Genomic DNA, 25,221 nt, shown 5'->3' with positions numbered 1-25,221 from the left:
AAAAGAAATGTCTGATCCAGATACAGACTCAGAAATAGACCTGTAATATATACCCAGATATAACGTCTAGATATAGATAAATTTGATATAGAATGATCTCTAAGACACATTATGTGGTAAATAAGGAATGTACTGTATGCCACCTTTTGTGCAAGAAAAAGGGTTTGTATATGCTTATATTCGCCTACAGAAACTCTAGAAGGATACACAAGAGATTAATATAAGTAGTTACCTGTAGTGGTTGGGGAAATAATTCTCAATTTTTTAACATATTTTTTATTTTTGAACCATATGGATATTTTTACCTATTTTTTTTTAAAAGGAAGCACACTCCTTCGATGTGTACAGAGCATTTAGCATATACATACAGTATACAGCCTCTGGAGGTGAGAGGTGGCAGGAAAGGGGCAGACTACCTGAGCCAAGGTGACCATTCAGTGAGGGGCAGGATCCCTGTCAAGGGAGAGCACAGGGCCTGGGCCACCTTGTTTGTGGCACCGCTCAGGTGCTACAACTGACAACCTTAACAGTGAGACTGAGTCCTACAGGAGAGGTCACACCAGTCACTAAACTCAGTGGTGCCCACTGGAAGTAAAGCTCCTCCCTGAGATCTCCTCCTCTCCCCCACCTCCGTGGCTTGGTAAAGGCAACTTACGGACTGGTGCCAACATGCCCCTCCAGCCTTGTATGGCAACCTTCCCCAGCATGAGCCCCAAGTCCTATCTGAGCTTCTCACTGTTCCCTTAATAATACAATCTGTATGCTGGAACTGCCTCCTCCAGCCCATTTCCTTGGCAAACTCCTAAATGATCTTCAAGACCCACTGCAAATGTCACCATGACAGTGCACAGTCGTGCTCTCCTGTGTTCCCACAGCACGGATGGTCCTCTGCAGAGAACTTATGCTGAATCTGAATCCTCCTTTTTCCATTCATAGGTCTACCTCCCCCAACACCAACAACTATGTACCTGGCACACAGTAGGTACTCAATGCTGAACAAATGAGCCCTTGACACTGGGATTCAGAGAGAAGTCAGAGACCCTTCTCTTAGGAAACTACGGTCTCATAGGGAAGAAAGTGCAGACACACAGCTGTGTAAATAGCTAGTAAAGGAGTGGCTAGGGACTGCATGACACCACCTACACATCACAGGTTGCCATGAGTGTTAAATGAGAGAACACATTTAAGGTATTCACAGTGTGTGGCACACAACGTGGCACTGTTATTATGTCCTTACACTCCCGGATTGATGTCACATGGAAAAACGGACCCTGGATAATGCAGGGGTTCAGAGGAGGGTGGGAATCACTCCTAGTAAAGTGGGGTCAGGAAAGGCTTCCTAGAGATAATATGTAATCTGGACTCCGTGCAATGAGGGGGGTTTCTATCGAGTTGGCAGGAGGAGGGTCCAGGCAGAATAGGCAAGGCACCCTGGGCCCTTATCCAGCCACAGACCCATTTCTGACATTTCGTCCTTGGGAAAGGACCAGCCCTGCCTGGCTCTGGGCCTGCTCAGCCCCGCAGCCCCTGTTCTGTCCCATCCCTTCCTTCACAGGAAATAGTAACACGCTCCTGCCTCCGCTTCCTTACCACCCACCTATCCTCAATCTTGTGCAATCTGGCTCCTGGCCCCATGCACAGCAGAAAGCCTTCTCTTGACAAGCTCCCAGCTCTGAGTCTAACAGCCTTTGGGCCACGTCTTTCTTGGCCTTTCTGCAGCATCCATCATTGCTGGTGACACCTCCTGCTTGTGAATGTCTGCTCCTTTGGCTGGCTTCCTTCCCTGTTTCTGCTCCCATTTCTATTCCTGCCATCTGAACTTGGTCTCCTTTTGTTTCACAGACACTAACTAAGGCCACATATGCCAAGCACCAGCCTAGCACCTGGCATATGGTTAGTGCTGGCTTCCTGTCTCCTGCCCCTTCTCCCTCTGCTGGTTTCTTCTCTTTCTCCTTCCCCGCACGGGTAGGCCTGCCCCAGGGTTTGGCCCTCTCCCTCCCCTCTTCTCTGCTCTGAAGTCTGACTGCCCAGTTCAGTCTTATCCCTATTTCTTAGGAGCTGAGAGACCTTGGGCAATTATTTAACCTCTCCAAGCAATCATTTTCCTCATGTGTAAAATGGCATAAAAATAGTGTTTCCCTTACAGGATTCTTTCTTTTTTTTTTTTTTTTTTAAGATGGGGTTTCACCATGATGGCCAGGCTGGTCTTTAACTCCTGACCTCAGGTGATCCACCCACCTCGGCCTCCCAAAGTGCTAGGATTACAGGTGTGAGCCACCGTGCCCGGCCCAGGATTATTTCAAAGATTAATGAGATGATGCATGCAGAGTGCTTAGCATAGCACCTGGCTCATGCAAGCGCTTGATAAAGGTGATCTGGTATTATTGTTACTCCAACTGTTACTTCAGCCATTACTCCACCTCTAATCCTGACCATCCTCCTAAACCTAGATGTCCCAGAGACACCCAATCTCAACATGCCTAAAATAGAACTCTTTTCCCCAGGCCTGTTCCACTTCAAAGTCCCTAGTCCCTCTACCTTCCCAGCCCAGAGAGAAACATGGGACACCTGTGTTTCTGTCTCTCTTGCTTCCTCACACCCAGGACCCAGGGTGGTCAGGAAAAGCTTCTTAGTGGGGCCAGCAGGTGATCAGGGACCAGGTTAGGGGGAAGTGGGCACTCCAGACCTGAGCATCTCTGGCACCACACTCTGCAGCCCTTTCCCCTCTTCTGAGCTCCTAGCAGGATTGCTCTTCCCAGCTCTGTGACTGGACGAGGCTGTATGACTGGCAAAGAGCCCCACCAATGACTTGTGGACAGAAATGATGTGTGTCACCTCCCAGCTGGGACATCTAATACCAAGGCAGGGCTCACTTAAGCCTCTCTTTCCCTCTGCCACTGTGGCCAGCAATGTTCCCAAAAGGCAGCTGAAGCAAAGACAACACTGATGCAGAGTGGAGCCCCCACCAACTCACAATGAGCAATGGACATGTATTGGACATAAGGAAACCTAGTACTTGTAAGCCACTGGGAATTTCTTTTTTAATTCATTTTTTTGAGACAGAGTCTCATTCTGTTGCCCAGGCTGGAGTGCAGTGGCATAATCTTGGCTCACTGCAACCTCCCTCTCTCTTGGGTTCAAGCAATTCTTGTGCTCAGCCTCCCAAGTAGCTGGGACTACAGGCGCATGCCACCACACCCAGCTAATTTTTGTATTTTTAGTAGAGACAGGGTTTCAACATGTTGCCCAGGCTGGTCTCAATTTCCTAGCCTCAAGTGATCTGCCCGCCTTGGTCTCCCAAAGTGCTGGATCTCAGGTGTGAGCCACCATACCTGTCCAGTCACTGGGATTGTAAGACTTCTTGTTACTGCAGCATACCTCACCTTCTCCTGACTAGGGTGACACAGCATCCCATGCTCCAAGTGGAAAAGTCCAAAGGGAGTTCCAGGGATGGGAAGCTAAGCTAGAAGCTGGAATGGAGAGAGCTGAGGGAGCAAGAGGGGCTAGTCGGCCTCTTGCTGAGCTATCCTGAGCACTCCTTGGCACTATTCAACTGCTTGTCTTGGAGTCTCTGAGGGAATTTGTGCAAGGAGTAGTTCCCAGCCCAACTCCGACCATAAAACCTCATGCTCCTGCAGTGCCTGGGTGTCTCCAATCAGCATGCCCATTGTACACTGTTAACTCTTGTCTGCTTCCCCGACTATAAGCTCCATGAGAGAGCTGTGGCCATCTCGCTTATCACCAAAGCCTAGAACAGTGCCTGGAACTTATTAGATGCTTAGCAATATTGCTGAATGAATGAATGAATGAACACATAAATGGAAGTGAGCCAAGTACATCCCGTACATTTTCAGGGAAGGAGGACAAGGCTCAGCCCAAGCCTCTGGTCCCCGACTTGGAAGCTTGGCCTCCTTCCAGAAGACCAGCTGTCCTAGGTAACAGAGCCCAGGGGTCCTGGCTGGCTCCCAGGGTGGCCTTGTGGGAACTCACCCACATAATAGGAAAGGGTGCGCTTGAGCCGGTCGAAGACAAACCAGCGCTTCTTCCATGATTTAATCTTGCCGCCCATCTTGACCAAGTAGCCCCGGCAGACCTGGTGGGAAGCAGGAGTAAGGAAGGACCCAAACGTGTAGCCCTTAAGCCTTAAGTGTATGCCGTCGCCTATGCCTGTATTCATGGGGGACTGTCCCCAACATCCCTTCAGGCCAGCACACCAGGTCCTGGGACAGAGATCTGGTTAGGTAAGGGTAGAAACTGAGGCCACTATTCCAATGACCCAGGAGGTACCTCTTACCATGGGGTCCTCCCCCTCCCCAGCACCCCAGGGCCACACACGCCTTGTACCTTGCTGCTGAGCACCACGTGCAGACAGGTATCAACACCATGGCCTGATGACTCAATATGGGTCTTCAGGTCAAAGTCCTCCTTCCGGATTGGCAGGTAGCGGGTCAGGGGTCGTGCCTGGAAGCAAAAGGGAAGGTCAGGAGAGTCTTCTCTCTTCCTCATTATTCTGTCCAGGCCCCTAGGCTTCAGTTCTAAATGACCAACAGCCTGACATCACCCCTCCCTAACTCACGGCGGTCACTTTGGCTCCATAAGGCTTATGGCACAAGTGGAGACATACCATACCTACATTGACTCTACCTAGGGCTAGGCAAATTGCGAAGCCCTATGCCTCAGTTTTCCCACCTATGACCAAGACATGGCATCTCTGTCTTGCCCTGCCCCTTCTTTCCCTCCTGAGCCAAACAGAAAAAAGCAAGAAGCCAGATATGAACATGCCCTGGGAAGAAAAGCCCAATAAGAAATCTAGTCTCCGACTTCAACGGGGACCTTGTTTGGGTCACATCCCTTCTCTGAGCTTCAGTTTCCTTCCATGTAAAACATGGGCTCTGAAATAGATAATTACTAAGGTCTACTCTACCTCTGATAATGACTAGAATTCTCAATTATTTTCTACTCTTCCTTTCTCAGAAGAACATTAAAATGACAAGGCAACATCACACATTATTTAAAGAAAAAAAAAATATGACCCCACAGATAGCTGATTCCACCCATCTCCCACACCAGACACGGGTGGCCACCGCAGCAATGCCTGAACCCCAGGACAGGGTCTAGAAGAAAGACCCCAGAGTAGTCACTGACTGAAGTAGGAAAGGGAAGACAGGCATTTTGCAAACACTCCAACCACAGAGGTAAAATTCACAGAGCACTTTTTTTTTCCCTGAGACAGAATTTCACTCCGTCATCCAGGCTAGAGTGCAGTGGCAAGATCTCAGCTCACTGCAACCTCTACCTTCTGGACTCAAGCGATTCTCGTGCCTCAGACATCAGAGTAGCTCAGATTACAGGTGTGCAATACCATACCCAGCTATTTTTGTATTTTTTGTAGAGATGGGGATTCGCCATGTTTCGGGCAGGCTGGTCTCAGAACTCCTGGCCTCAAGTGATCTGTGTACCTCAGCCTCCCAAAGTGCTGGCATTATAGGTGTAAGCCATTGTGCCAAGCCCCTTCTCATTATTTCCCAAACCCAATCCAGTTGACCTATCCCTTAAAATGTATTTTGTTACACTGTAGGAGCTGTGATCACTGCTGGGAGAGATTCCAGGGGACTCCCAACCTGGGAAGCCTACAGAGACCTAATCAGAAGGGACAGCCTATCTAAGTCCTACAGATTCTCATGGGGGGTTGTAGGAGTTAGGATTTGGTACCAGAGACATGGACAGATTTCTCAGCCCAACCCACTTTCTCCTTCTGCTTTCAATTGTTCTGCTCAAATCTCCTGCTTAAGGAGAAAGGGTAGAGCTGGCTTTGGGGTAAGGAGGGATTTGCATCCCAAAGAGAAACTAGTACAATTCTGTCTTGGAGATATAAATCAAAAGTCAGAGTGAGGTCATCCACTGATGGTGGGGACTGGAGCTGAAAGGTCCTATCAGGGGTCGGCCAGCACACCTTGAAGTTCCACATGCAGGAGGGGCAGCAGGGGAAGCAGAAGGGAAGGTGCATTGCAGGTTCATGAGGTGGATCTGAGGCCCTGGATAGAGGCCAAGTGGAGCTACTCTGATTCTTGGCTATCAGCTCCCGTCTCTAGGATGTCTGTCCAGAGCCTCTTCTCTGACCCTGGATGTCTGCAAGGTGGCCTGCCACATTCTTACAACCCACTACCCTGGTATGCGCGCGCGCGCGCGCGCACACACACACACACACACACACACACACACTTGAACAAGTTCTAGTGGGTCTGTGTTTTGGCTCAGTGAGTCCCAAGTAGAATTCTGCTTGTGTTAAGCCAACAGCAATCTTTTCTGGAGTAGAACAGGTTTTACAGCCCAACACAGGAATCCTGGGATCTCCCTACTTCTCTACAGCCCTCACCATCAAGCCAACCACCATTGCCCCCAACGGGCCATTCACCTGGGAAAATTGTTTCTCCCGCATCTTGACCTCCTTCTCCACCAGCTGCTGCCTCCGGGCGCTCTCACTCTGCAGCCTCCGTTCTACCTGCTCACGCCTCCGCCGCTCCTCCTCCAGGGCCTGCCGCCGCAGCTCCATCTCCCGCTCCTGCCCCCAAAGCCAAGGGATCAGCACCTACGGCCACCCTCCTCCCTCAACTGGCCCTCATCACACCTGGGCAGGGCTACAGGCATCCCCCTCAGGGTAGTCTGGCATGAGGAGGCAACATTTTCAAAGCCCACCCACTCCAAGAGCCCTGGCTGGTTAAAAATTAATGCTTTAAGTCATGACTGTCCTGGCTTCAAACCCTGGCCCTGCTACCATTATGGGCTCTGTAACCCTGATAAAATTATTTAAACTTTTTTTTTTTTTTTTCCTTTTGAGACAAAGTCTCATTCTGTCACCCAGGCTGGAGTGCAATGGCGCGATCTCGGCTCACCGCAACCTCCGCCTCCTGGGTTCAGGCAATTCTCCTGCCTCAGCCTCCTCAGTAGCTGGGATTACAGGCACGCACCACCATGCCCAGCTAATTTTTTGTATTTTTAGTAGAGACGGGGTTTCACCATGTTGACCAGGATGGTCTCGATCTCTTGACCTCGTGATCCACCCACCTCGGCCTCCCAAAGTGCTGGGATTACAGGCTTGAGCCACCGCACCCGGCCTAAACTTTTTTTTTTTTTTGAGATCAAGTCTCACTCTGTTGCCCAGGTTGGAGTGCAATGGCGTGATCTCGGCTCACTGTGACCTCCGCCTCCCGGGTTCAAGCAATTCTCCTGCCTCAGCCTCCCAAGTAGCTGGGATTACAGGCATGAGCCATTGCACCCGGCCATTTAAACTTTTTAAGCCTCAGTTGTCTCATGTGTGAAATGAAGTTAAGAATGCCCATTCCTGGAATTATGGTGCAAATGAAATTAGATCATATATATAAATGTCCATCACCGATTCCAGTAGGAAAGCACTCAAAAAATAAATGGGGTTCTTACAATTGTATCTGAATTCTCAGAACATGTGTTATCTAAACAAGTTTTTTTGACAACTAATATATTCAACGGTCCTTTCCCAATCACTAACTGAATGCCTTTGAAACTCCAAATTAGAAACATTTGCTGTTGAACTTCACACTTTATGGGAAAAAAGTGACTAGAGACTAAGGTCAGAATTGAACTTATAAAAGCCACTATAAAAGGATTTTAGAAGTCATTAAAACAAATAATTAAATACAGAGCATGTCAGTGATGCTTTATATGTCTTAATTACTGATAAAGACCTCTTATACCATTAACTCCCATTTACCATTTCTTCCCAGCTCAAAATTCAGCAGAATCTCCTTTCCTCACATTTGCTGGGAGCTGCTTAGACATTTGCCATACTTAGACATAAATAAGTTAGGAGGCATTCTTTTCTGGTTGGTCCTCCATTCAAACTGTCAGTATCTGTTTTTTATTAAATCCCTCAAGCTGCTGACCCTACTCCCTGCGTCCCACTCTCATCTCAAATATGCAGAGTACCTCGAATGGTGGACACAGAACAGCTTCTGCAGATCCTTTATTTATCCTCCTTCCTAGGCACACATTTATTTAGCCTGCCTATGCCCAGGATAAACCACAGGTCCCTCTTTGCTGAATCCCAGCTCTACGCCACATGAAGGAGCTGTCAGCCCTCTCTGCTCCCAGAGCTCCCCAGCCAACACCTCTACTCTGCCTTGGACATCTGTCTCCTCTTTTGGTCTATACTTCAGCCACAGTTCCTGCTTTTCCTAATCAGCCCCAAGAGGAATGGCCTGCCATGCAGGTAGACAGGAATCAAAATCCCCATAGTTGCCAAAAAGTCTAAGAAGCAAACGTGCAATGATTACCATGCTGCCTTCTCTGTTCCTAAGAGTCATGAAGTTGTAATCTCACCAAGCCTCCCTATGCCCATTTGAGGAAAACAACCTTTTAAAACATTTTCTACACCAAGGGAATGTTGCAAAGCTCATGTGGGTGGAAGGGCTTGGGGTGGAGCACAGGCCCCGGACAGGCAGCAGGCTGCTCTGTGCCCATCACCTTCTGCCTTCTCGATCCAGGTCAGACTCACCCTCGACTCCATGAGTCGGCTCTTCTCTGCGTGAGCCTCTTTCAGCATCTTCTCCATCTCCTCGATCTTCCCCATGTCCAGACCACTCGCACTGCAGACAGAAGGGGAAGAGGAGGGACATCAAGGAGCTGAGGAGGTGGCTGAGGGAGATGGCGGGCCCAGGCGTAAGAGGTACCTGGACATGTTGTCAGGGGAGCAGGCCGAGTTGCCCCCAGTGGAGATGCTGGTCTCCATGCTGTCAGAGCTCTCCAGACTCAGCGTATCATAGGCGTGCTCACTCTCCTCCCCACGCTCCCTCCCAGCAGGCAGGTGGTGTAGGATAGAGTGGTGCATGAGAGGGGGGAAGCCTGAGGGGCCCGCTGGGAAGGGCGTTGCCCCGTGCAGGGCATCCCACTGGCACTGTGCCTCAGCTGCCGCTTTCTGCTTCAGTTCGGCCAGTCGCCGCCGTTGCTCCTCAATCACTTGTTGTCCTGCAGGAGAGATAGGTGCGAGTCACAGTGGGCTCCCCACGCAGCTAAGGAGAAGGCCACTGGCAGCACCACAGACAGAGGGAGGGGTGAGCAGGGAGAGGTTAACACAGAGCAGCCCCCTCTCCCCGCAGCTTCCCTAAGGCCCCTGCAGCTCCAGGCCTGGTTGCTCTGCCAATGCTTCAGCTGCCTGCACAACCGGCCACAGCCACACAGTCTGGCTTCAGTGCTCTTTCGCATCCTGAGTCCACACAGGACACCAAACCTACCCAAGTAGTGCCCAGGCAGCATGACAGCCAGCTGGCTCCAGCTCACAACCAAGGCCTAAGTAGGTCTCGGCAGGAAACATGCACCCACCCTGCCTGCTGAAGAAAGGAGAAGGAAGAGATGGCAGAAACCCCATGAGCACCCACAGTACCAGTGCAGACCCCCCTGCAATGCAGAAGCAAAAGCAACAAAAGCAGGAAAGAAGGCAGGGGAGACATGGGAGAGCATAGCTGAGGCAGAAGAGAGGCCAGCTAGAGGGGCGAGGCCAGCGGATACCCCAACCCAGCTCAGCCTGGGACCTGCCTGCAGGCAGGGGGGCCTGGGCAGGACACATCATGCTGATGCCAGGGCAGGGGCTGCCTGGCCAAAGCAATGCCCTCCATGACCAACGTTCTACCTGCTGGGTCGTCGGTTGGAAGGGGCTCGGCAGGAAGCGACTCGACTGGCGTGGGGGACCCCGGGCAGAGGGTACGGTAGAGACACAGAGTGGGTAAGAGGAGAGAGAGGCACAGACATGGGCTTTCAAAACAACCAAATTGCACACAAGCAACAAGGACTCTTGGTTCCCCAGAGCCAGTATCTCAGGCAACCATTTCTAGAAGTCATCAAATTCATCCCCTGCATCCAGAGAGGGCAATGTCTAACCCAACTCAGGTCCACAGGCACCTCCCTTATTGGCTAGGTTCTCTAGGAAAGACGTCACAGCCCCCCAGACCCTTAGTCTCCTGCCCTGAAGGCTTTTGATAAATATCCCAGAAGCTCTTCTTTAGGTACACGATCTAAATCCTTTCTGTTCTTGCCTAGATCCCCGTGAAAGGAAAAACATCCTGTGAAAGGTGTGAGCATGGAGGAGGGTCCCCTCAGGAGAGCAGGTGGGCTGGCGGTACAGTCACTCACCCTTCTGCTGCAGAGCTAGCTGGCGCTTGGTCTCGATGTCCTGGAGTGTGGCTGCCAGGTTTCGTGGAAGACTGCCCGTGCCATTTTGGGTGAGTAGAGCACTCTGCAGAAGAATGGAGCATTTGGACCTGGGCTCAGAAGACCCTCAGCCCCATCCCCAAGGCTTTTATGGGTGGTCTTGGCCTCTCCCCAGCATGGCAGTCTCCATCCCCTGCCACATGTGCAGCCCCACCCACTGTCCTCAGACCTTTGGGGAGGGGCTACGCCCCAAGGTAGCCACACTGAGCTGGGAGGAGGAGGACGACGAGCCAGAGGAGGAGGGGAGGGGGCCGCTCCGCGTCCGGGGAAGGGGGCTGGTGGCCTCGCCATCCATCTTGGAGCGATAGACCTGGAGAGAAAAGATAGTGCCCAGTGACTTCTGGCTCCCCCATTGGCCACCTCCCCCGTGTCACCTCGTCTGGCTGTGATCTGAAGTACCGCCCTGGCACCAGGCCTCTGAGGCCTTCTGGCTCTGACAACAAGGTTGAGCCTCCTGAGCCAGCCCAATGGCCAGATGCTATCGGCAGCTGCCAATTCTCCTTTCCAGGCTGCTCTTCCCTCGGCCAATCCCTAGCCCAACCCTGGGTCTAAGAAAAGAGCTGTAAACAGACCTATGCAAGGATTTAACGTCAGTCAGGCAGGTGCAGACCAACCAGAAACTGAGTTCCCTCTGGTCCTAGCTCAGCTACTAACAGGCTGTGGGACCTTGGGCACACACACCTCCCTACTCTGGGCCTTGACTTCCTTATCTGCAAAAGAAGCGGGTAAGACTAGACTAAATAATCGCCAAACTCCCCTGAAGCACCAGCATGCAGTGAACATGGCCTTTAGAGTCACAAACCCTGACTTGGCATCAGCTCTGCTGCTTCCTAGCCGTGTGGCCTTGGAGAGATTACCTATCTTCTCCAGGCCCCAGTGTTTCATCTATAAAATCAGAGTTCATTTACCTCAAAGGCCTGTGGTGATGATTAAGAGAATCAAAACATGTTAAAGCCTCTAACCAGCGGGGTACACAGTACAAGCATTATACGATCAAACTCCTCCCCAAGGAAACATGACATTTTAGCTGAGGTCACAGTCTTACAGATGCAGTGCCTTCATTCAAGGTATGATCTTAAATGGTAAATCTTAGGCACTGTAGCAGGTCAGTGAGGGAAACCTGAGGGGAAGACTATCCCAGCCCCCTTTCCCACCCCATGGTCAGTTGCTTGCTGCAGGTTCAGATAGGCCCACATCCTCCATGGCAACCCTCAGGAGGCTTGGGCTTCACTTCAGAGTCTTTGCCCCTTCTTTTCTGCTTCCAAGTGTCACCCCTGGAGAGACCAGGAGAACAAAATACCGGCAGTTCTCCCAGGACACACTAGTTCCAGTTGCAACAGGCCCAAGAACATGTCAGGTCCCCAGATTGGGTGAGAAGCTCTGGGCGGAGGGCTGCCAAGCACAGGCCAGACCCACAGCCTGGTTTAGTACAGGGCACCAAACAGATCCCAACCTGATCACAGCTCCAGAACCCACTTCCACTAGACACTCATCAGATAGCTTTAGACTCAGGAGGCTGGCCCTCTGGTTGCCCACATGCCAGGATGGCTGCCCATGGGGTGACCCTCTCAGGGACCAGAGGCGCCCTCATTGCCCTTGCTGGGCTGACGCCTCTGCTCAAGGTGGTACTGTGTGGCTGATGGATTGGCAGGAGGTAACAGAGTGAACAGGTACAAAGGCTGGGGTTGGACAGGCTGTGAAGGAGGGGTTACCTGCAGCTGATGGGAAGCTTTGGCAGGCAGAGGCGGGGGAGAAGAGTGAGGGGAGGCTGCAGCAGGGCCAGTCCCCAGCCCGGCCATCAGCTCCTGGTACCACTGCTCTAAGTCTACAGCAGGGAGCAGCAGCTTCTCCATCTGGAGGTGGGAATGGGAAGGGGGAAAAGGGACAGGAGAGGAAGGATGGAGAGGAAAGGCCAGGGAAAGAAAAGGCAGGAGAAGGGAGAAAGAAGAAAGAAGAGGAAGAAGGAAGGGGAAGGTTAAAGGAAGGCCATATCAGGGAAATGGACAGGAAGGTGAAGGAAGGGAAGGAAGGAAGGGAGAAAGGAGAACATCAAGAAAAAGAGAAAAACAGTGAGACAACAGTTGCCCTGAATGTACTAAGGGCAAAGAGGAACAGTCAGGGTACAACTTCCAGACCATAGACATGTGCTACAATGAAACCAGCCACCAGACAGAGCTTGCAGGCACTGGGCACTCCCTTTGGGCTTGCCCAGAGCCAAGAGGCCAGGTCAGCAGGGGCAAAACACACACGGAGCACACCAGTCATGGGTGGGGGTAGCAAGAACTCACAGACCACCAACCTTGGGTGAAGGCGTGATGGAAGCGAAGGAGGAGGAGGGCAGCATGGGAGGAAGGCAGGTGGTGGGAACCAGGTCCCGGGAGGCGGAGGCCCAGGGAGGAAGACCTGGCACAGGGGCTGGGGGCATGGGCGAGGTGCCCCGCATCAACTTTTGCTGCTCAAGCATCACGTACTTGGGGCAAGGCCAGACGCAGGAGGGAATATAAGAGGTTAATGGGAATAGAACACATGAAATAGCCCTACCCACAGGAGAAGGGAGGGAAAGGGCAGGAAGTAGAGAGCCTGCAGCCTAGAAGAGCCAGAGTCCTCTCAACTCAATGCCCTCATACTAGAGCAGAAGGCCTGCCCCTCCCCAGACCATAGGAGCTAAAGAAAGCTCCCAAGGCCCCAGGGAAGAAAAAAAACCACTCCCAACCTCCCCTTGTGCAGGCTGCCCTTCTCCCTCACTGTCCAAGACAGACCCTGCTGTCTGTCCCTCCAGCCCCACCCAGGCCCAAGGGGAATCTAGGTCATCCATAAAGAGGTCTTTGGGCATTGGTGGGCACCTTTGATGGCTGGTACCTCACTGTCAGGCAGGGGCTGGGCGAGCACGCTGGGGGAGGTGGCAGAAGCATAGGGGTCCAAGCGGGAACACAGCTGGAAAACTTCTGCCAGGGTCACATATTCCTGGGGTACCCAGTGAAAGGGGTAGGGGTGGGCAAAGAAGGAGTTAAGCGGGTTCAACAAGGTGCCCAACACCCTAAACTCCATGCCAGGCCATAGGGCTGTCACTCCATGTCAATACAAAATCCAAGGCAGGGGTAGGATGCCTATTATGCCCATAGATGGCTGCAGGGAGTGACAGAGACCAGAAAAGGGCAGCAGAACCAACTGTCTGAACGCTCCTCCTGCCCTCCACTTTTGGAGCCACGTTGACATCCAGTCCTGCCCCAGGCAGACCCTGAAGGCCCATGTCTTAATTCACCCTGGGCTGGGGGTGGGCAAAGAAGTCCACAGAAGGCCTTCTAAGGTTCACTGAGGATTAGAACCCAGCTCCCAGACACCTGACTTGTCCCCAACAACCTGGGCATCCCCAGTGGGGTACACACATGCAGCAGTGAACACCAGTAACACCATTCCCCAGGGCCCCCTCACACCCCATCAGCCCAGGCAGGAGCTAGAAACAGGTGAGGGAAGGTAGAGACATCTCCAGGGCCTTAGCAAGGAACAGCTAAAAGCCTGGCAGAAAAATAGGCCCACTGCCCAAGGTGAGACCTTGGAAAGATGCCAACACATTCCACTGTGGGTTGGGAGAACAGGGACTGTCGTATTCATCACCTGTCCTTAGAAACTGAGTTTATCTGGGTGCTAGGAACATGGTAGACCTCCACAATGCATGCTAAATCAAAGCACAGGATCATAAGCCTGCCCTACCCAAGGGACCCATCCAGGCCTCGCTCTAGAACCAGGCTGTCCTCTGGGGTCATGGAAAAGGAAAATGAGCCAGAGGGTCCAGCATGTTGTGAGAACTGATGATTGGCATGCAGAATATAGGCAAATTCTTATGCAATTCAATGGGCTGCCCAGGCACTCTATGGAATGGCGGCACGGCACGCTCACACACACTCTCCCAAATGCTGGCCAGCCACGAAATTACCACCACATGCCCTTCAGCTAGACCCTGGAAGGAGCTGTAGGCAGGGGCTCAGCGGGCAGCCACGCAGGCAGTGGGCAAAGCAGAGCACACAGTTAGCTGTGATTACCTCTTGTGCTTTGGGGCAGAGAAGAGTGGAAGCAGGTGGGGTTAAAAAGACAGAGGAGGCCCCAGCCTGAAAAGACCCTGGGAAAAGGCCCAGAGCCTTAGTCCCCAGCCCCATCTCTGAGGACTCGGAGATGAGCAGCTCAGCCTACAGAGAGGGCACATGGTGAGGGGCTGCGTCCCGCACACTCAACCCAGCTCCCCACCCCAGGCCTAAATTGTTTGTGTAGTGAGGCAGGGAGGGAGGGAAAGAAGTTGGTAAACCAGATATGTTCTATTTGGAACTCACTCACCAGACATACAGACCTGGGGAAGAACCACTTATGGGGCCCCAATGTCCTCTTCTGAGACAAAGGCCTAACTCAGGACTGAAGCCCAGGAGCCCCGGCGTCAGCACCCCTAGATCCCTATGCTCCCCTTCAAGGTGAGTCCATCCAGCCGGGCCGCTACCAAACCTCTGAGCTGTCTGCCCACCCAACGCAGGCCCCTGAGTCCCCACATATATTCAGGCACCAAAAACAGTGAAAGCAGTGGGCTCCTGGGAGCCCAAAAGGCAACTAAATGAGGCAGCTGGTAGCCATGGAAGGTCAAACCCCAGAGCCTGGGCCATTCCTCCTCAAATCTCTCCCATTCAGGAAGATGCCCCCATACAACCTCAGCCATTGGGGTGAAAGTTGCATATGTTACTCAGAGCCTGCTGGGACACCCCTTGGGCCTGAAGCTGGGGCTAACCCCATCATGATACCTCTTTGAGGGTCGATGTGGTCTTCGGGAAAGGCCTGCCCCCTGTGAGTGAGTGGTATCTCCTTTCCAGCACAGTCAGTTTCTCCTTCTCCTGGAAGCCCAGAGTGGCAGAGTGTCAAAGAGGAGTGGGAGCCAGGAGACTGTGTGAGGGGGGCCCCGTGCTCCACCCCAGCACATTTGCACGCCAGCCCTTCCGCACTCCCCTCCCGCTTACCCTACTCCAAATCCCCCAGCCCAAGTCGAGGGGCACTACCTTTTGAAGCAGCTGTAAGGAAGCATTCTTGTCCCGGGCCAGGCGTTCCGACTCTTGCACAGCCTGAGCCCGGATCTGCCCGGCCTGACTGTCGAGGACTGCCAGGCGCTCCTAGAGGAGATGGGGTGGTTGGTCAGGCCCTGGGGAGACACGGCTGAGCCCAATGTGAGAACTGGCTGGCTCCCTTGCCCAGAGATTCAAGGCTCAAGTGAAGAGGATCAACCGGCTCTTCTGCTTGGCTTCAACTTACCCTAAGAAAACTCAGGCTGCCATGTGGGCTTCTTCTCTCGCACCTCCCTCCCTCCCTTGACCAATGACCCTGTATTAGGCACACCACCCAGATCCTCAAATCTCCCTTCCCTCACCCCAGGGCTAATGGGTCCGAAAGTCCGGAGACACTCCATCTGCCCCATTCCCCCGTCCCAACCCCACTTGCCACCACCCAAATCCAGGCCCTCTGCTTCCCTGGCCTGGACCCTCTCACCAGCCTCTACTTCCACTGCCAACTTCCTGATCCACCCCACACTGTCACAGGTATCTTCCCAAGATGACTTTGAAGTGTGTTTGCTTATCTGAATTTTCTAATTTTTCTAAAAAGAAAAATTACTTTCTAAAAAATATTACTTGAATAATTTTTTAAAAATTCACAAGTAAGGTCAGATCACGCCTCACCTCACAATCTTTCATTACCCACAGGATAAAGCACAAACTCCTTACCAGACACTCAGGGCTTCCAAAGTGGTTCCACGTTTTGCAGCTCCCCTCCCTCCTACTGCCTCCATGTCCTCTTAGCTCAGCCACATTGTACACTCAGCTGTGTGGCTGTAAACTCTCATGCCTTTCTTATATTGCTTCCTTAGGCCAGAAGAGCTGTCCCAACCTTCTCTATAGGTAGAGAAGATTACTTATCATCTAAGACCAGACCAAATGCTACCTTCTCTCCAAAGTCTTCCTTGATGCCACTCAATTTCTTTGTTCCTTCCTCTATGTTCACATTACCCTGTGTCACCATCTGCCTTTATTATTGTTATCTGTGAATATATCTGTTATCACCACCACCACACTGCCCCACATGTAAGATCCATAGCAGAACCTGTATCTTTTCTGTGTTTATACCCCAATAGGGCTTTTAGCCCAGTACTGGCTCAACAATCATGTGCCAAAAGGCAATAAAAAGATAATAAGTACGGGGAAAGGATGAGGGATGGGAAAAATGGGCTGGGTTAATCCCAGGAGGGCTTCCTGAAGAAGGTGGCTTTAAACTACCACCCTTAGGAGCAAGTCATGGGAGAGGAAAAGTTAAAGAAGGGAGATGTCCTAAACCTGGGGTCAGTCCAAGAGAAGACCAAAGTAGGCTGGCCAGGTGCGGTGGCCCATGCCTGTTATCCTAGCATTTGGAAGGCCAAGGAGGCTGGATCACTTGAGGTTAAGAGTTTGAGACCAGCCTGGCCAACATGGTGAAACCCCGTCTCTACCAAAAGTACAAAAATTAGCCAGGCGTGATAGGGGGCACCTGTAATCCCAGCTATTCGAGAGGCTGAGGAAAGAAAATCACTTGAATCCAGGAGGTGGAGGTTGCAGTGAGCCAAGATCAAGCCATTGCACTCTAACCTGGGTGACATGAGTGAGACTCTGTCTCAAAATCGACAGCAACAACAACAAAGTAGGCTAGGCAGTAATCTTCACAGCAAGAGCTGCCATTTACTAAGAACCCATTAGGAGCCAGTTACTTTGCTAAATGTTCTGCATTTGTTATGTCATTTAATACATTCCCCTATGAGGCAGCTGCCTTTATACCCACTTTACAGGTGAGAACGCCAACATATTTAGGAGCTAAGATCTCTTAAACAGCTAAGTGGTAGAGCAAGGATTAGAATCATCTATTGGAGTCCCAGGGCAGTACTCTGAGCCACTATGAGTAATAGTGGAAAGGGCAGGGGAGCACAGGGGACCAGGGTAGACAGAGCCTAGGGTGGGACACTAGGGTCTGGGGATGAAAGCTGGACAAGATTCCCAAAGAGGAGCATGGGGAAGAATGTGACACCCCAGGTACCAGGGGCTGAGCTCCAGTTTCCCAGGAGTCAGGATGGGTTTGGGAAGAGGAATCCACTATTGCCAAGTCCTCCCAAACTCCCTGGAGCTTATACTCACCAGAGCCCCAAAGGGATGAGATTTGCTGATCTACAACTTCCTACGGCATTCCCTCCAGAAAGAAAGAGGGGGAGGCTAGAGAAGTGCCTGCCCCTAGCCTCAGGGTAGTACAGTGGAAGGAGCATGTAATTTGGGCCAGCAGGCCTGGGTTCCAATTCTGACTCTGAAGCTTATATAATGGGAGGCTTTGAGCAAAATATGTAGCTTCTCCTACTCCTAGTTTCCTTGTCTATAAAATGGGGATAACAGCACTTGCCTTGTGATACCATCCTAAGGACAGCATGAAGTAATCTAAGGAAGGCTCCCAGCAGGGTGCCTGACACACACCCATGTGCTTAGGTATGTCAATTTTCTTCCTGCCTTTCACCAGTCAGCCTTATATCCAGAAAGTGCATTTGTAAGGCAGAGCAACTCAGGGAGGGAAGCATGGGACCTGGACTCAAGGAAGGTCCAGCAGCTCCCCACTTACCACCAAACCCAGGTAAATCCCCTAAGCCAATTTTAGACACCCCTCCCCAATCTCACCACCCTCACTTCCCCTGCATTCACTCTAGCCAGGAAAAATGTGCATGCATGCCTGCGTGTGCACAGCCACAAGCTTCAGCCATAAGAATGGAAGCTGCTTGAGCCATCCTCTCCGGTCCCCTCCCTCACCTTTTCCAGGCCCTTACTAACACATACCTCCTCCCAGCTTTACTCCCCACCCTCACACACAGGCACCTGCCCCGCCATCCTGTGGTCTGGCCGAGATCAGGAGCAGACCATCACAGTCTTTAGCATGTCACAGCCGGCCAGGCCACAATGCCCAATCCCTTGTTTTATAGCTCAACCAAGGCGGGGCTGAGCCATGGCTGGAAACCAAATGAACGCCCTTTCTCGGGCCCCTAACTGGCTCTAATTTCCAGATCTCAAATTTTTCTGTGTGTCCCAGCACTTCCACCAGACAAGAGCTCTGGAAGCGCCGGGGCCAGCCTCCTCCTTCATCTTCCACCTTCCTGCCAGGCCAGTCCCAAGCTCTGAATGGGAGCAGAATCCATTTTCCACTGGAAGACTGAGGGGAGTCATAGCTTAATAATAATAGCTATCCTTCACCGAGTGCTTACAACGATCACATCCTATCCTGTCTTTACATCTTGTTTAATTCTCACAACAGCCTGTTCTAATTCTCATTTTACATACAAGGAAACCCAGGTACAAAAGGCGAAGTTAACTCTTGTGAGGTCATTGCGATTCAAACCCAGGTCACTGGGCTCCAACAGCGCGCAGCAGGGAACGGGGTGCGGCACACCTTCCTCTTGGCGATGCTGCGGAGCAGCTCAGCCTTGCTCCGGAGCAGCCCCTGGCCCGCCAGCTCGCGCTCCTCCTCCACGCGGCTCTCCCGCTCCAACTGCTGGAACTCCAGGTCCTCAAAGAGCTTTGTCTCAGTCTCCAGGGCCTCTGCCTCCTTCAACGACAGTGACAAAGGGGGTTGGGTGGTGCTTGCAATGCCACTCTGGGCCTGGAAGGCCAGGCCACAGGGGCATGCGTTGTATGGGGCTGGACCCGGGGAAATTGGGTAAGAAACCTGCCTCCACCCAACTCCCGCTGTACTTGGCCTTGCCCTTTCGCGGGCGTCACGGCCTGAAGCGCTGATCCCCCCGACCTTCCCGGTTCCCTCCAAGCCGCAGCACCGACCCTGGTGTCCAGCAGGTACTCCAGAGGCCAGGCGGTCCCGTCCCACCGCTCTCCTCTCTTCCTTCTGGGGCGTGGCCCGCAGGGGCCAGGGGAGGGGGGGCGGTGGAACTGACCCTTCTCAGCTGCTCCTGTAACTGTTCCCGCACTGACTCGGGGCAGTTATCGAGCTGCGTCTGGAGCTCGGCGTAGAGCGCCTGGCGGGCCTCCAGGTGCCTCCGTCCCGCGGCCAGCTCCGCCCTCTCCTGGTCGGCGGGAGGGCGAGGGAGAGGGCGGGGCACAGGGGAGAAACAGAACACACACTCCTCAACTCCGGCCCGGCAGCGGCGGGAGGGGAGCGCGGGAGGGCGGCCAGGGCGGGACAGAAAGGGGGTCGGCAGCGGGGATTGAGAAAGGAGATAAAAAAAAAGCCTGGAATCAAAGAGGAGAATAACCAGGAGAGGAGAAAGAAAAGAGTAGAAAAGGAAAGTGAGGAGGGAAAGAGGTGAAGAGGGACAGGGCCCGAGGCCAGGAGCTGAAGGGTAACAGAACTCGGAGGTGCAGGGGATGGGGTAACACAGGCAGAGGTGTGGGGGCAGGGCACAGATTTTGGTCTCCTGAGTCCCTAGAACTGAAATTGTTGGGTAGGTCCTGATAAAAGGCGCTCCGTTTTCTCCAAACCAGTCAAAGCTGGTTCTGCATCACAGAATCAGAGCCTCCAGCTCTCGTCCCTCCCCTTCTACCACAGCCCAGAGACCAAAATTTAACCCAGGGAAAAAGGGTAGTGATGGTGAGGGTTAAATCCAGGGTTGATGGTGAATCAGGAGCTGAGGATGTTAAAGCAGTGCGGCAGAGGGGACCCCAGCCCAACCCCCTTGGCCTCCCTCCCCTCCTGCCCAGGGTGGGGGTGGGGTGTTGGCCCTGCAAGCTGAACTTCAGGGATGAGGGTTGCAATTAGTTCGGGCCGTTGCCATGGAAACAAGAGTCCCAGGAGTGGATACAGAGGGGGTGGACGATTCTGTCTGGGGTGAGATGACACCCCTGAGGGCGGAAAGGGGGATGAGGGGAGGGTTTGGTGAGTCACCCCTCAAAGGACAGGCAGAGGAGAAACTGTGATTACTGATTCCAAAGCCAGAGTGGAGCCATGGGCTGGGGCAGAGGAGGGAAGCTGAGTGAACCGTCCACACCACTGCCATCACTACCACCATCAGCACCACCTTCACTACCACAACCTCAAATAACTTCTCTCTTCCCCAGAGAGAAAGCGAAGTCCAGGCCTCCAAGAAACTCCAGGTCAGTGGGAAATGAGGTCAGGCAGGTTTCTTCTGGAATGTTGAGCTTTATCCCTGGGAGTAAGGCCCTGTGCTGAACCCAGCCACTCCCACCCCTCTACCCCACTCATCTACCCATCCCCAGAGAGGAGGACTGATCAGGCCAGTTCCTGGGGTCTAGGCACTTCCCCAACCTTGGACTCAGCCTTTAAAATACCCTGTGTTATAGGTGGCTCAGGGGTGGAGGGAAGAGTAGGGGCTACCCATTACCAACCTCTGATGGGTATCTGAATTTGGGAAGCCCAGTGGAAAGCTAGGAGGAGTGGCCACTATGTTGGCAGAGAGGTCCTGTTCAAGCTCTACAAGACCTTGTCCACAACTGGGCCTCCTTACTCCTTGGCTCCAGAGGGCAGGTAGGGGAATAGGTGGCAAACAGCCTGCTCTGCTGTGTGGGAAGCTGCCAGGAAGCTTCCTTGGGTTATCTCATGCTGTCCTTAGACAGCAGCCTAAGACAGCAGCCCAAGCATTTCCAATGGAAAGAACTCTTCAGGCTGAGCAGCTCCACAGCCAAGCATTTCCCCCACCCTTATACTCCTCTGCCAATGCCCCCTTGAGTAAAGTTGAGCTAATTCTTGCCAAATTCTTTCTGATCAAAACTCTGGGGTCCCACACCAAGAAAAGAAGGAGGCAGCATTAGAGGGGAGAGGCCCAGGGCACGGAGGTACCCATTGAGTTAGTGCAAAAGTAGGCATGGCTCAGCCCTGCCTGGGTGGCACTGGCAGTTAGGGGCATGCAGAGCCCAGGACAGTGATTAGAGGGAGCGTTAGTGTAGGCCTAGTTGGCAAGCATGGAGTTAATTTGGCACAGAATTTGGGAGTGTGGTTTTGGGGGCCAGAGCCAAAGCTCCAAAAAAAAAAAAAAAGGGTCAAAGAATTTTTAAGCTCCTCAAAATTGAGGGCAGGAGGAAGAAACTCAAAAAATCCAGAAGGAAAATTAAATTCTTGGAAAAATACTGTCAAATCCAGAAATAGATGACCCCTCTCCACTTCAGAGCTTTTGGCACGGTGTTGGGCATCTGGGAGTGGCCCCTGCAGGCTGGCACGAAATCTGAAAGGGGCAGGGGCAGGAGCTAGGATCACCTGCGATGGGAGGCTGCAGATTCTGAAGGCTTGGGGAAGCAGAGGCCCGAGGGCCACCTCCCAAAGATCACAACGTAAGCACTCATGGCATGCTTGGAGGGAAATGTTCTCCAGACTGCGGGACCCAAGTCTGAATCACTCCCCAATGTCAGTCCCTTGGGCTGTGCTCACTGCCCAAGAAGGGGCTTTGGCACTTCCTAGAAAGGCCACAAAGGGCCAGGAATGGCAGGCACCCAGAGGTAGCACACAGACCCAGACAGAGGAGACCCCAGACACCAGCCCAGCCGCTGGCAGTACCCTCTAAGCTGGGAACTTCCACAGAGGAGGACAAGTCACCCTGTCCCTGGAAGGCCACAGAGACCACTTGTACTGCAGAATGGTTGATGAGGTGAGGGGTACAGGGCCCCAGAGAAGACATTTCTCCTTTTCTCCCAGGCCACTGGTACCCAGCACTAAGCAGGGCCAGGTGTCGGTTACCTTGTCCCTCTCCTTCTGGATGCCTGTCTCCAAGGCCACCAGCTTCTCTTGCAGCTGGTCCACTGCCTTCTGCTCCTTCTGCAGCAGTGAACGCTCTGCCTCCCTCTCTCCCTGCAGCAGTGCCCGCTCCATTTCAGCCTGGGGGCAGACACCAGGGTCCCCGTCAAAGCAGCTAACTGTGGCCCCTCTCTGGGGCCTTCAGTTGGCCTAGGGAAGAGTCCAGCTAGGGCCTTCACGCTCACCTCTCGGGCTGACTCCTGCAGCTGCTGCTCTAGCTCCTTCACACGGACCTTAAGCTGCTCCACGCGCCCCAGCACCTGAGCCCGCTCCTCTTCCAGGGCTAGCACCTCTCCCTGGAGCTTGGTACTAGGTGCATCTTCGTGCTGGAGGGGAGGGAAGCCATCAACTGAGGAAGCCTAGAAGCCTACAGCCTTTTAGGATCAGACTAAGAGAATGGATCGCCTATTCCTCCAGTCACTTGCTGAGGAATAGCTGGACTGAGACAGGAGGCTACCCCTCCCTTTAAGGAGAGCAATAATGGCTCTGCTGAAGAGAATAAAGATTTACCACTGAGTGCCAGGCCTGGGTGGGGCCCCAAGGAAAGGCAGGTCATAAAGCATATTTATAGCTTGGAAAACTCATCAACACCTCCCTTCTCTTCCTTGTCTCATTTCTGCACCTCTGCTCTCTGTCTCTTCCCAAATTTGATCCTTCCCCTCTCTGGACCTTGGCATTCACTATCCCAGCCTCCTCTGCCCCAAGCAGGTCCAACTTCAGCCTCTGTCCTGCCCACCCCTCCATCTCACCTCCTGCTGGGTGCTCTCAGTGCTGCTGCACTCCTCCTTGAGATTTTCCTCATCTGAGCGCTCCATACTCTCCCACAGGCGTTGGGTGGCAACCCCAGGCTCCTCGCTGCTCCGCCCAGAGGCTCCTGCAAGACCTCGTGAGGGCCTTCGGCCTGCCAGTGCCAATGCTGCAGTGGCCTCCCCAATGCTGGGAAGCTCCCCAGCCTCAGGTCCCCCATCAACCCGGGTGTATTCGGCACACAGGTTCAGGATGGTCTCCAGGCGCTGGCGTTCCTGGGGAGGATGGACAGAGCAGGACATGAAGGGGAGGAGGCTGAGCCCTGGTGGAGACAGAGCCAGGTTCAGTGTCCTGTCAGGAGGGAGAGCAGGGTTACTGGGGGCTAGGGCACCAGTGTCAAGTCAGGAGAGGCCTGACCCCAAGACCCAGTGGAGGCAGAGGGAAACAGAGTGCCCCAGAAGTGGACAGGAAGAACCAGGCTGTTGTGCCACCTGCCCACGTGGCACAACAGCCTGGTTCTTCCTGCCCACTTCTGGGCCAGCCCCTTCCGTCTTCCTGTTCCTTTCTTTTTTCAATCTACCCCAGGACAGGGCTTCCTCATGGACACACAGGAACACACCAAACACATACGGAAACATACTTTTAAGCAGACTACAGACCACAATGAGACACAGATAAACTCAGGTGCTCATGCTGCCACAGGCACACACAGATTTACAGACAGAAGGACACACTGACACACCAGCACTGATGCACAGGCATACAAGGATACAACATGGGCACTGGCCCTGCATTAACAGGCAGGTACAAAGACACCAGCCCTGACATGCACAAATGCACACTGATGCACACTCACAGATAAACACAGTGTAGCATACAGACAGGTGGGCACCTCTGCAGACAGACAGGGCTGGAAAACAGACCCACGAGCCCACAGAGACCTGACACCCAGCCACAGACCCACATGGAGAAGAGGCGGACGGAGGACACAGCCCTCTTTGTCCCCACCTCAGCTCCAAGTTACACTCAGGCAGCCCTTGGCTGTTTATCAGCAGAATGGGTTACTGCCAGTCCTTAAATGCTCAAGCCCCTGAGTGAGTACTCCTGGGGCCCTACCATTTAATCCACCCCCTCCACATACACACCCACCCAGACACCGTCACCTCTCAGGGGCCTAGGACGTAAAGAAGGAATGATACAATCACATTCCTGATCTTCATTGCCCTCTTCTGCAGGCCTACCTATATGCCTGAAGACTGGCTTGTGAGGCTCCCATGGCTCTCTAGGGTCCCTCGACTTCCTCAAGTGTCTCTTATGATTTTGGCCATGAACCCAAACCACAGAAGTGGAGAGAAGGCTGGAGAGGTGTTCTCATACACTTACCCAGCTTCCCTTCTGTTGCTTGCCCCGTTCCATGGCAAAAAAAAAAAAACAGGAACAGAGCCTCAGCACCCAGGAGGCTTGGCCAGTGCCTCCACCCCTGCTCCAGGACCCAGATAAGCAGACTGTTTGAGGTGGGAGGGGCAGGGCGGGCAGCCTTCAAGACTTAAAGTGGCAGGTGGGGCAGGTCAGGACTGGTGGTAAGGTATGTGCTTATGTGTGGGAATGGGGATGGGGAGACTGATGGAGGAGTTGGGGGAGGCTGTGCCTGCCACTCTGCCTGTGCCAGCCTCACTGCCCCCTCTCCAGGATGATACCCCAGCTTAGAATGGCCATGCATTCTCGTCTAGACCAATGCAAAAACAGTGAAGAGAAAATGCAGCAAAGACAGGATCCCACCTCATCTCGTCCCCATCCAACACAAACACACAATCCTAAACCCTCATCCAAAACTGCCTCAACCTCTTCCAAAAGCATCTCCAGACGCTTCAGTTATGGTTCTCGTCAGTTCTGGTTCTCCTCCTCAAACCAATCCCAGGGTTCCTGCCCACCTCCCAAGGAACCCTGTTCTGCTTACAAGGGATAGAGAGCCGAATCCATTCTGCTGTACATGGGCTCGATCGTGTACACACCAGCCAGAGCCCCATAAGCTCCCTGAGCTATCTGGGGAATCCCGGCCCCCACCCAGTTCAGATGCCATCCCCAGGACAGCTGCCCAGAGCCACACCCGGTCCCTGCACACACCCACATGCATGCACACGGACACACAGTCCTAATGACACAGGCTGGCTAACGGTCAGGCTATGGTTGTCTATCCTGCTCTGTCCCTCTTCCCTGACACCCACACTCCCAGATGATACTGCCTGGGCCAGGGCAAAAAGCTCCCAATCACCTGCCCACTTCTGGACACTTGTAGAGTGCCCAGAGAGAGGCCAAAGAGGAGCAAAAAGAGGACAAGGGGCTTTTCTAAAGAACAAGTCTCGCCAGGCGTGGTGGCTCATGCCTGTAATCCTAGCACTTTGGGAGGCCAAGGTGGGTGGATCACCTGAGGTCAGGAGTTCAAGACCAGCCTGGCCA

General features: G+C 53.0%; 1 protein-coding gene across 20 annotated transcripts in view; it reads right to left on the bottom strand.

Moving 5' to 3' along the window:
• PHLDB1 (pleckstrin homology like domain family B member 1) overlaps nucleotides 1-25,221 on the bottom strand; it is a 53,045-nt gene that overhangs the window by 3,321 nt on the left and 24,503 nt on the right. For 4 of the 20 annotated variants that reach the window (XM_037736700.1, XM_037736701.1, XM_037736707.1 and 1 more), the window contains 18 exons: nucleotides 22,767-23,039; nucleotides 22,203-22,343; nucleotides 21,961-22,098; nucleotides 19,211-19,339; nucleotides 18,712-18,867; nucleotides 15,273-15,383; nucleotides 15,021-15,110; nucleotides 14,280-14,423; nucleotides 12,539-12,709; nucleotides 11,952-12,092; nucleotides 10,409-10,549; nucleotides 10,162-10,264; nucleotides 9,662-9,706; nucleotides 8,706-9,000; nucleotides 8,531-8,621; nucleotides 6,416-6,562; nucleotides 4,345-4,461; nucleotides 3,991-4,093 (listed from right to left, as the gene is read on the bottom strand). In XM_037736700.1, coding sequence (XP_037592628.1) covers nucleotides 3,991-4,093; nucleotides 4,345-4,461; nucleotides 6,416-6,562; nucleotides 8,531-8,621; nucleotides 8,706-9,000; nucleotides 9,662-9,706; nucleotides 10,162-10,264; nucleotides 10,409-10,549; nucleotides 11,952-12,092; nucleotides 12,539-12,709; nucleotides 14,280-14,423; nucleotides 15,021-15,110; nucleotides 15,273-15,383; nucleotides 18,712-18,867; nucleotides 19,211-19,339; nucleotides 21,961-22,098; nucleotides 22,203-22,343; nucleotides 22,767-23,039 — 2,536 coding nt within the window. The remainder of the gene's footprint in view (nucleotides 1-3,990; nucleotides 4,094-4,344; nucleotides 4,462-6,415; nucleotides 6,563-8,530; nucleotides 8,622-8,705; nucleotides 9,001-9,661; nucleotides 9,707-10,161; nucleotides 10,265-10,408; nucleotides 10,550-11,951; nucleotides 12,093-12,538; nucleotides 12,710-14,279; nucleotides 14,424-15,020; nucleotides 15,111-15,272; nucleotides 15,384-18,711; nucleotides 18,868-19,210; nucleotides 19,340-21,960; nucleotides 22,099-22,202; nucleotides 22,344-22,766; nucleotides 23,040-25,221) is intronic. The other 16 variants (XM_037736709.1, XM_037736712.1, XM_037736714.1 and 13 more) reach the window with 12 other exon arrangements.

The sequence above is a fragment of the Cebus imitator genome, unplaced genomic scaffold (assembly GCF_001604975.1).
Source record: "Cebus imitator isolate Cc_AM_T3 unplaced genomic scaffold, Cebus_imitator-1.0 Scaffold28, whole genome shotgun sequence".
Lineage (NCBI taxonomy): Eukaryota > Metazoa > Chordata > Mammalia > Primates > Cebidae > Cebus > Cebus imitator.
Note: the sequence above shows the minus strand (reverse complement) of the source record. Positions and strands in the feature narration are given on the sequence as shown.